This window comes from Monopterus albus, unplaced genomic scaffold, assembly GCF_001952655.1.
Source record: "Monopterus albus unplaced genomic scaffold, M_albus_1.0 scaffold98.1, whole genome shotgun sequence".
In the NCBI taxonomy this organism is placed as follows: domain Eukaryota; kingdom Metazoa; phylum Chordata; class Actinopteri; order Synbranchiformes; family Synbranchidae; genus Monopterus; species Monopterus albus.
The window spans coordinates 2,953,783-2,964,296 of NW_018127978.1; the positions used below are offsets into that span (position 1 = coordinate 2,953,783).

At 39.1% G+C, this 10,514-nt stretch overlaps 1 protein-coding gene across 4 annotated transcripts in view; it reads right to left on the reverse strand.

Moving 5' to 3' along the window:
• acss2 (acyl-CoA synthetase short chain family member 2) overlaps nucleotides 1-10,514 on the reverse strand; it is a 70,655-nt gene that overhangs the window by 7,724 nt on the left and 52,417 nt on the right. For all 4 annotated transcript variants that reach the window (XM_020609111.1, XM_020609112.1, XM_020609110.1 and 1 more), the window contains 6 exons: nucleotides 9,261-9,317; nucleotides 7,458-7,538; nucleotides 7,198-7,306; nucleotides 4,474-4,542; nucleotides 2,175-2,351; nucleotides 1,410-1,484 (listed from right to left, as the gene is read on the reverse strand). In XM_020609111.1, the coding sequence (XP_020464767.1) occupies nucleotides 1,410-1,484; nucleotides 2,175-2,351; nucleotides 4,474-4,542; nucleotides 7,198-7,306; nucleotides 7,458-7,538; nucleotides 9,261-9,317 (568 nt within the window). The remainder of the gene's footprint in view (nucleotides 1-1,409; nucleotides 1,485-2,174; nucleotides 2,352-4,473; nucleotides 4,543-7,197; nucleotides 7,307-7,457; nucleotides 7,539-9,260; nucleotides 9,318-10,514) is intronic.

Here is a 10,514-nt window from a genome sequence, read left to right on the forward strand (position 1 = left end):
AAGAGGAATGAAAGTCAGTCGTAGTAAGACGGAATACATGTGTATGAACGAGAGGGAGGGAAGTGGAACAGTGAGGTTACAGGGGGCTGAGGTCAAGAAGGTGCAGGAGTTTAAGTATTTGGGGTCAACAGTCCAGTGTGATGGGGAGTGTAGGAAAGAGGTGAAGAGGCGAGTGCAGGCAGGTTGGAGTGGGTGGAGAAAGGTGTCAGGAGTGTTGTGTGACAGAAGAGTGGCAGTGAGAATCAAAGGAAAGGTGTACAAGACAGTAGTGAGACCAGCTATGGTGTATGGGTTAGAGACTGTAGCAGTGAGGAAAAGACAAGAGGCAGAGATGGAGGTGGCAGAGCTGAGGATGTTGAGGTTCTGTTTAGGAGTGACCAAAGTGTCATGTCATCCATCCAAAGTGTCCTTGGGCAAGACCCTGAACCCCCAAGTTGCCCCCGATGGTCGGAGCCATTGGTTGAGTTGGCACGGCAGATGGCTGCCTCGGTTCTATACCGGAAACAAATTCCTTGCATGTGTAACATACTTGGCCAAATAAAGGTGATTATTATTATCCTTATTACATGAAATACATCATGACCTCACAACTATAGTAAGACAAAACTTTGTGTGTATTTTTCTGTTTCCACTATGGGAACCTAACAAGTGGTACACCTGGTACTTCGTCCCGCATAACCTCCCAGGTTGATGCAGACCATCCTGCTTTCTTTTTCCACTGCATTTTCTCTGTGCCAATCTCTGTTTAGAGGAGGGAGGGGCCCCTCTCACACAGGCAGTCAGCTGAGCACAGGGAGAACAGACAACATGAAGGACCACTCCATAGTGCAACAGAAACTGTATGAACAGTTTATCAAACAGCTGTTGAACAAGCATAACACAGACTTGGAGAAAGGTAACGTCTTCATGGCTTTGCCGGCTGTCCACTCATTGAAGTCCCTGTTTTACCGCTAAACCAGTATATGTGCCTCTTTACACACTGTGCTTGTAATGCTAATGCTCGAGGTATGAAGACAGGACATTTAACCAAACACAAGTGACTGTTCTGCACCCCCACCTCCCTCGCATTCCTGGAACTTGATTTTAGTACTACATCCTGAGGGGTGCCAAAATTTAGCTCCTGGTATGCACAAAGGGGGCACACAACAGTGGAAACAAGTGCAGAACCCATGCTGGATGTTACTCAGCTCGATCTGTTTTCATAGGTTCCTATAATGGAAAAAACCCTTTTGGGGGTGTGTGGGTGTATCTGTTGATCTGGGCGATGAGTTGCTACATACCACTGCCCTAACAGGAATAAATAAAGATGAACTGGATATATAACATTCCTCCTCCCCAGGTACAACTGAAATGAAAATTTGTATTATTTTGAATCATAAATTAACAATTTCAATTTTCAGTAAAATTACCAGATCGGGTCTTGGGGAGCCCTGGAGCATTCTGGATGTAGTCTGGTGTGGCAATAGCCCCGATCCTCTGCCTCACTGCAAACACCAGACATAAACCACATCAGACTAACTTGCATGCAGTGCAGGGTTCATTACAGACACCATGTAGAAATGAAAATGCATTAGAAAAAACATAACTCAGACAGGGCTACACGAACTTTAACTTATACTTTTTTCAAATAACTTTTTTAAAGCACTTTCCTTTGCATATTTTATTTTTTCACCAGCATCTGTGCAGTAGGATCAAATTTAGGGTTGGGTTTTAAATCTCCTCCTGTTTCTTTATCCTACAAAGGTATTAGGGCTTTAGTGGAGACCTGGAGATGATCCAAAAGCCGCTTCAGAAACTCTTCTTCCAAAAAAAACTAAATTTTAATTTAAGACTTTTTAATAGCACGCTGAATGCAATTTAAAGCTCATGCCCATAAAAGCATTAGAGTATGATGGGACAATATGGCCAGGTATCATATATTATATCATTCATAATGATATAATATATCATCTTTACCTGCCCACTATGAGTTGACCAGCTACCATACCTAGCAGCAGTGACAATGCATGCTATACACAAGAGAAAATATTTCAAACTTATAATTTAAATTGAATTGAATTGAAGTCTTTAAGACTTTTCATGACCTGTAGATACCCCAAAGAACAGATTTCTCAGTTAACAGTGAAAATTATTTTTTGACAGAAGAAAGAAAACTAAAAACAATGTTCACCAACCTCGTTTTTTTAGTTCTGCTTCCAGCGTCTGGTTGTACGTCACTCCATCATTGAGAGTTACAAAGCAGTAGAGACTTTCTCCTTTGACAGGATGAGGTCTGCCCACAACAGCAGCTTCAGCGATGGCCTCGTGCTCTCCTAGTGCTGACTCCACCTCTGCTGTACTCAGCAAGTGACCTGGAGAGAAAAGACAAAGAGTAAAGAAGTTCACACATCCTAAAATGCAAAGTTCTACTTCAGAAGGCTTCCCCACATTTGGGCATCAGACTGTGAGCTTTGACACTGGGAAATTAAAAACAAAGAACTCCATTTCCCAGTTGAATAAACTGCATCTTGCCTTTATACTGATACATAAGGTATGTCTTCACAAAAAAGTATGACATTATAGTAAATATTAAGTAAACATCCATACCTATCCCTATAAAGTTAACTAATTATCTCCTGATGGTCTTGATTGTCAAAAATTAACTCAACAGTTAATTGATGAAATCAGTGTCATTCAACAACCTATAAATAAATTATTGTCTTACATCCCTAACATATACCCAATTTTAGTTGCAGATTATCAAAAAGTGAAAAAAAAGAAAAGAAAAAAGCTTTCTCCCTGAAGAATGGCCAAGAAATAAGAGGGAATTATAATTTTCTATTAAATCCCCCCTGACCCCCAAACCCACCGCTCCAAGAAAATCCAGATACAGTACATGGCTCCATTCATTTTCCCTTCAATAACATGGATTTTCTCCAACAATTGCACTTGTGTCTTCCGGGTCCTTCTGGAGCTCTTTTTGAGTGGTCCTTGGATCGTATCGTACCCTGACTTATTTTCTTACTGCCTGGTCAGATAGCTTATCAGTTAATCAAAACTTTACACTTAGAGCACCTTTCATGCAGGATTCATGCAATGCAAAGCGCTTTACAAGTCTGACAACAGACAGTACGAGTGTGACCAATATAAAAGTTAAAAAATACTAAAAGACAGTGAGATTAATGTATACAACAATTTAACAATTTAAATATATATATAAATGAAGTAAATAAATAAATAACATTATGAGGAGCTCCTATGTGTGGCTGGTTGATAGTGGAGTGATGCTTCTTCCACTTGTAAATAATTGCCCCAGTGGTGCCTATGAATAAACCAGTTGATGAGCTTTGTCATTCTTGTGTTGCTCAACCATTTTGTTGAGAAGGCCTTGGGAGAGCTCTTTGTCTCCACCCAAGATGAGATGTTCCTTGCATGACAGCTTGGCAACAAGTGATGCTTTCACAGATGGCTTTTTAAAAGAGTTGAAGTGCTAATTATTTTTTAATGATTTTGAGATTGCAATCCATGCTTTTGTCACTTCCCGCCTTGACTATTGCAATGCTCTATACAATGGTGTTAACTAGTCCTCCCCCTCTCGTCTTCAGATGGTTCAAAACACTGCTGCTCATCTTCTAACAAGTACTAGAAAATTCAAGCATATAAACTCGGTACCGGCTTCTTTCCACTGGCTTCCAGTCCATTTTAGAATTGATTTTAAGCTGTCGATCCTTGTTTTTAAGGCTAATGGTTTGGCTCCATCTTACCTCACTGAATTAGTGCATTGGCACAAACCTACAAGGTCCCTCAGATTGTCAAGCCAGTTTCTTTTAGAGGTTCCTATGGCCAGATATAAACACTGGGGTGATCATGCTTTTACTGTTGCAGCCCCTATATTGTGGAATACTCTACCTCTTAATGTTAGATCAGCTACTGACCTGACTACTTTTAAATCATTGCTTAAAACATATGTATTTGCCTTGGCTTTTAATGCACAGTAGGGCCTGATGCATTCCTGATGCTGATGAGGTTTCCTGTCCAGCAGTGCCCGCTGTTATTCTCCAACCTGCCAGCTATGCTGTCACCTGCTCATCTCCTTTCTACTCATCTGTGAATACCAAAGATGCCAGCGACGTAATCTGCAAGGTATCCTGCCCAGCAGTACCTGCTGTTAACTCCAACCTAGCAGCTATGCCGTCACCCCTTCTTCTCTAGTCTGCTCACAGTACCGAAGCAGTGCCAGTGAGATTCCTGTCCAGTATATCATCTACTTTTTCCGCTCTGCCTGCTATGCTGTCTCGTGATCTCTCTTTCTCCACTCACCTGTACGTCAAGGTCCTTCGGTTCTCCTGATTCATGCCCAGTTGGCCTCCACTCACCTGTATGCCACGGTCCTCTGGCCCCACTGGTACCTGCTCATCAGCTTCGCTCGCCTGCACACCAAGGTGTCAGGTTCAAGTATGTTTTCCACAGATTGTTACAGGTCAGAGGTCTTACCTGAGACATTCAGCATGTCATCTATCCTCCCTGTTATCCAATAGTAGCCATCTTTGTCTCTACGGCAACCTGTAGAATGAAAAAGTCATTAAAATTAAAACATAGTTAAACATTTTTGCAAGAACACAGCACTGCAAATAGGGTACAGTCAGGCTGACTAAAGAACAAATGAAAAGTGAGCTAGATCAGCTCATCTTAGGGCCCCGATCAAAGATGGGTCGCTGACTCGTTTTTACAGGGTCACCAGTTGGCAGAGTAAAATGCATAACAAGAATATGATATGTGGGTTAATTTTCCAAATCAAAGTTGAAGAACAGAATTCTTGTTTCCACACTGGTGTGTTCAGCTCAAATGCTGTGGGCAAGTCTCTCCCTCTCTCTCTCTCTGTTGCTCCTCTTCCCAGCCTCATCTCACCAGGCATCGAAGCTCATGAGTTTTCCCTGGTGGGCCTATAGGCTACGTTTTTCCTCCCAAACTGCCTAGACATTATCCAGCCTGTAGACCTACAGATATCCAACAGGCCAGCTGTGGAGACACTGCTGATGCAGCCTTAACAGCTGTGAGGCCCATTGCCTTCACATCTGCCAAGTAGATATGGTAGCAAATAAAACTTGGAGAGATGAGAAACCGGGACCCGCAGTGCAGAAAAGGAACAGGACTAGAAAACGGAATTGTTAGCTGATGCAAAAGTGGCTAATGGACTGGAAACAGCTGCTGCGTGTGATGATGAACAAAGAAGCAGATGTAGGAGCATCAAGAGAGGAGTGAGTGGAGCAGATGCCTTATCGCTGACTATTTACTGTAAGTTGGATTCTCTACTGTGGTCTACAAACTCACAGCTAAGTGCAGCCAGTGCAGAAAAGACTAAAGAAGTCAGAATGGTAACGTTAAATCTAAATGTCTGCAGAGAAAGTGCAAAGAACCGAAACAGTTTGATTGTAAATGGGTCAAATAATTATGAAATTGTCTTGTCCCTTTTATAAAAAATAAGAATGGTCTGCTCAGCATATTATAGAGTACTCTAGGGCTGTACCCGACTAAGAATTTTGTCAGTTGGCTTATCAGAGCGACTATATATTTGTTTTGTTTTGTTAGCATAGACTGTCAAAAAATCAACTGGCATGAATTTCATTGATGATTTAGACCACAATAACATTGGTAATCAAATGCAAATGAGGGGAACATATTTCTGATCATTTAAAAATCAATAAACACAGCTGCATATGATCCAAGATTTAAAATGCAACCTATTTAAACTGACAATATATAATGTGGGGCTGCAATATTGATTTGTTGGAATTACGAGAGAGGCAGCACACTTGTATTTCTGTTGAAACAATGCTCTTATAGGCAATTATTTCTTCTGAGATATGGTTATAGCCTAGTTTACCAATGCATTTAAGCTTCTCCTGTCAGTTAAACAGGCGCATGTTACATTTGATGCCTGCCAACTTGCACTACTAAAGAACACAATATATATGAGTCCTCTTATTTATAATTCCTCATTGAAATGTTGTCCCCTTGTATTTTTGTTATCTTCCTAGTCCTGCTCAGATGGATGCATGCTGCACAAACAGTCGGTAAACAGCTGTGCATTACACTTTAGCGTAAATAGGTGAACAAATTTGGATGGACCACAATAATTTTATTGTGGATAAAATTTTATTGGATTTTATTAAATTATTTTATTAATTTTATTAATTTATTATTACTTTTAGTGGATTTTATTGGCTTTTTCTCCTTGTTCCAGGCAGCAGTTTGATAAATAGTGTCTTTGGACACTGTGTGACATCACTGTATCATGTTACTGTGACTGAACTAAATCAGAGCTCTGTGCATCAATGCATATGATCAGGTAAACTACTCTTTAAATGTTATTTACTGCTGCATCACATGAAATAAAATAATACACCACACATGTACAGTAGCTGCCTATTTAAATGTTGGACTATTCATTGTGAATATAATGGCAGTCCAGGCGATGTTTGTTTCATACAAGTTCATTATGAGGTGGTGAAAAATTTAACATTACTCTCAGCAACATCATTATTGCTGTGATGTACTTTTATAATGAAATAAGTGCATTTCATATAGGCTACATTTTAAATTCAGGGTTGGTTGTGTTCATTATGCCTATCAGTAGTTTACTATTGCAGGTGTAGTTGCAATTCCTAACCTGTTTTTGTAAGATTTGGTCCCAGAGACAGAAACTGGATTTCTCTTATGTGTCTCAAAGTGAAAAAGTTTTGGAACCCCGACATGGATGGTGAGTTGGTTTCAGGTTTTTAGGGTTAGGTTCTTCTCATTAAAAAAGTCAACAAAAATTTTTCCCATGTAAGTTAAAAGTTTTGGTAAACAGTATGATATAAATGGAGTAAACAATAAACAACACCTCGATTTATACAGCAAATTTATTTTAAGGCTGAAAATATTGTATAGAACTAACTACTCTGAATTACAAACAACATAAAAAGTAATAACCCAGAACAGCTTGCACAAACATGCTTCATGGTAACAAGCAGAGAACTCTGGTTCTACTGGGAGGTGAGAGGCGCTCTTTACACTTAATAAAATAAACCGAAATAAAAAAACATATTTAAATAACTAATTTTAAAAAGAATATGTTGATGCCATAAAACTAGTCTATCTGCACCCAGGCCATCATTGTGCAGTATCTGTGTTCTTTTATTCTGAATTGTTCTTTGTCATGTTCTCATCTCTCACCATCTCCTGTGACGTAGTATCCGGGGAACTTCTTGAAGTAGGTGGCTTCAAATCTCTGATGGTTTCCGTACACAGTCCTCATCACACCAGGCCATGGCTGTTTGAACACCTGTTGCAGGCAGAAGCAAAGCGCGATCAACACACATGAGGAATCAAAGGCTGAAACACAATTCTGTGAAGTATACATAGATGTTTGAGTAAAAATCCAGTATAAACAAATGGTTTGGATCCTCTCAAAGCACACTAATTATAATCCTGACCAGGTATCCTTCACTTGGCCCCTCCAGCTCCTCTCCAGACTCATTCAAGATGGCTGGCACCACTCCAAAGAATGGGAACGTCTGAAGGAGAGAAAAGGACAAATGGCAGATGTTAAATGTTTAGTCTTTTAGAGTTAGTTATTAAGATGTGATTATGATTTTGTACAGAGGATTGTCTGAAATAAGTCCCACATTAATCTAAGCATGATTTTGCCAGTTAATGATGTCCTCCAACCAGCCTCCTATTTTTTATTACGACTTATTTTTATTACTGTCAGAACAACAAGTTACACCAAACCTTATTTCTATCTATCAATCTCAAATTTAGTACACTTGTGGACAAGAAGTGTGTGAACCATGAAATGGAGGAGATTTACACTTTAAATTTTAGTAAGTTCACAGTTAAAAACGAAAGTTAAGGTGGTCATCCTCCACTGTGTTGGCACATGGCACTGAAGTAAATAATGATGGAATTATTTCCTTAAATTTGATAACAGCATTGTCAGATAGACAGCATCTATAAAATGTATCCACCCCTGAATGTTTTACCCTCTTATTGATTTTTATAAATCAGTCATGGTCAATATAATTTGGCTTTTCTGACAAAAAAAATTACAAAAACCTTTTTAATGTTAAAGTGAAAACAAGTTTCAGACTAAAGAACTTTCTTCCACTTGACCATGGAGCCTCCCATACGAGTTGTCTTCAGTAGTGGCTTTCTCTTTTCCACTCTCCCATGAAGCTTTGACTGGTGAAGAACCCAGACAACAGTTGTTGTATGCAGAGTCTCTCCTATCTCAGCTGCTGAAACTTGTAACTCCTTCAGAGTAGTCATAGGTCTCTTGGTGGCCTCTCTCACTAGTCTCCTTCTTGCACAGTCACTCAGTTTGTGAGGACGACCTGATCTATGCAGATTCAGACATGTGCTGTATTCCTTTCATTTCTTGATGATGGATTTAACTGAAAACCCGAGGATGTTCAGTGCCTTGGAAGTGTTTTTGTATCCATTCCCTGACTTAGACTTTCAATAACCTTTTCTCTGAGTTGCTTGGAGTATTCTTTTGTCTTCATGGTGTAATGGTAGCCAGGAATACTGATTCACTAGTGACTGGACCTTCCAGACACAGTTTTGTTTATACTACAATCACTTGAGACACATTCACTACACTCTGGTGAGCCTCATTTCACTAATTGTGAGACTACTAGCACCAACTGGCTGGACCTCTGTTGAATTAGGTCAGTCATTTTAAAGGGGATGAATATTTATAGAATCACTTATTTCCCATTACATACTTTTATTTAATTAACATTACTTTGTAGAAACCTTACCACTGCAGAAAGCAGGTATATTTAGGAGAGACCTACTGAAGATGTTTGTGGCATTTTTGCTTCTCCTGGCACATCTGTTTCATATCTGGAATATGCTTCTATGCAGTTTGCAAAAATGCAACATAAAAAGCAAAATAAAGTCAGGTCTCTGGCATTAAGTTGGCAAATACACAAACATTTTGACTGCTTTTGAACATCTTAAACCCCTTTTATCATCTGCTGCCTTCTAATAGTATTATATTTTAATTTTATGTCTGTTTTTTCATTTGTATTAGCTTGAAACTAGCATACATGCTTATAGTTTTTATTCACTCTTTAAAAAATTGTCCCAATCCTTTTTAAAGTTTAAAGGCATTTAAAACACTTTGAAACTTCCTCAGATATATGACTTGTATATCCCTTTGCCCGGATTTACAGTATTAAAGCCGTGTAGGTAAAAAAGAAATAAATAAAAACTGTATGTCAATTACTCACGGCAGATCCAGGTTTCATGGGTGTGGCTGCAGGTAGAGGAGTTAATACATGTCCACCCTAAAGACAGAAACCAAGATACCTTTATTCCAGTGTGAGTAAACTGTCTCTGCAGCAGGAGGAAGCAGAGTTCCTCCTAGTAGTTTGATAAGGGTTAATAGAGCATTGTCATTGGTTAAACAAGATAAGGTAAGGGTTAAGGTACTGTAGGTATTTTCTTCTGAAATGCTGGGAATAAAAATAGGGAATGCTTTCCTTTCTTGTCTATGAGGAACTTCAGTGGTGGAAGAAGTACTCAGATCCTTTACTTTAAGTATCAGTAGCAAAACCACAGTATAGAAGTACTCTGATAAATACTCAAAGAGTAAAAGTCCTGTATTCAAAATGTTGGTTTACAGAAAACTTTGTAGTTTTATGTATTATCAGAAAAATCTTATCTTACCTTAACCTATAATAATATGGCACAATTTATTTGTTGATTTTATTTAGTTAAATCAATCTGTATCTGAAAAGCAACAAGTAACTACAGCTGTCAGATAAATGGAGTAAAAAGTACAGCAGGGTATATGCTGAAATCATGATGTTAAATTCAATACCTTACCACTTACAATTACCACTTTTTGCTTTTACCCTCACTGTGAGAGAACTCGTGTATCCTCTCTGATCACATGTCATTTGAGGCCACCTACACGCCATCTACCAATATCCACAGACATTTTTGTGAGCAAGTGTACCACCTCAAAGTAAACTTGCCTTAAATACAATACACTGTACTTTCATCCCTACTCACTGGGTCTAAAGTACATTGGTCAAGGATCAAAAGTACTGCCTGTCAAAAAGCACAAAAGAAGTCGTGCTATGTGTAAGAATTGTCATGATTCTTCATGCTACATTTCTAATCCTATAACTTAGTCTTGGCCTAGCCATACACATTTAATATATGATGATCATGCAGACTAAATGTTTAGAAGTGACAAACAACCCAAATGCATTTTTAATAATCAAGTGAAATATTCCGTGTTACCAAATTCAAGTATCTAGCCAGCTACAGTTATCCAGTACCAATGCTGTGTAGCAAAAGTAAGACTTCATGTGCAATACATTACCCAGTAATGCAGTAGCCTATGCGTTACACAGGCGAAGCATATTATGCCACTGCTGCCCTCACTGAACTCCGCCCTTTAACCTCCTCAGCTGCTTGAAGGAAAAGATTGTAGGTCATTCATACCTCTCTTATTTTTCCTCATCCTCACTTAG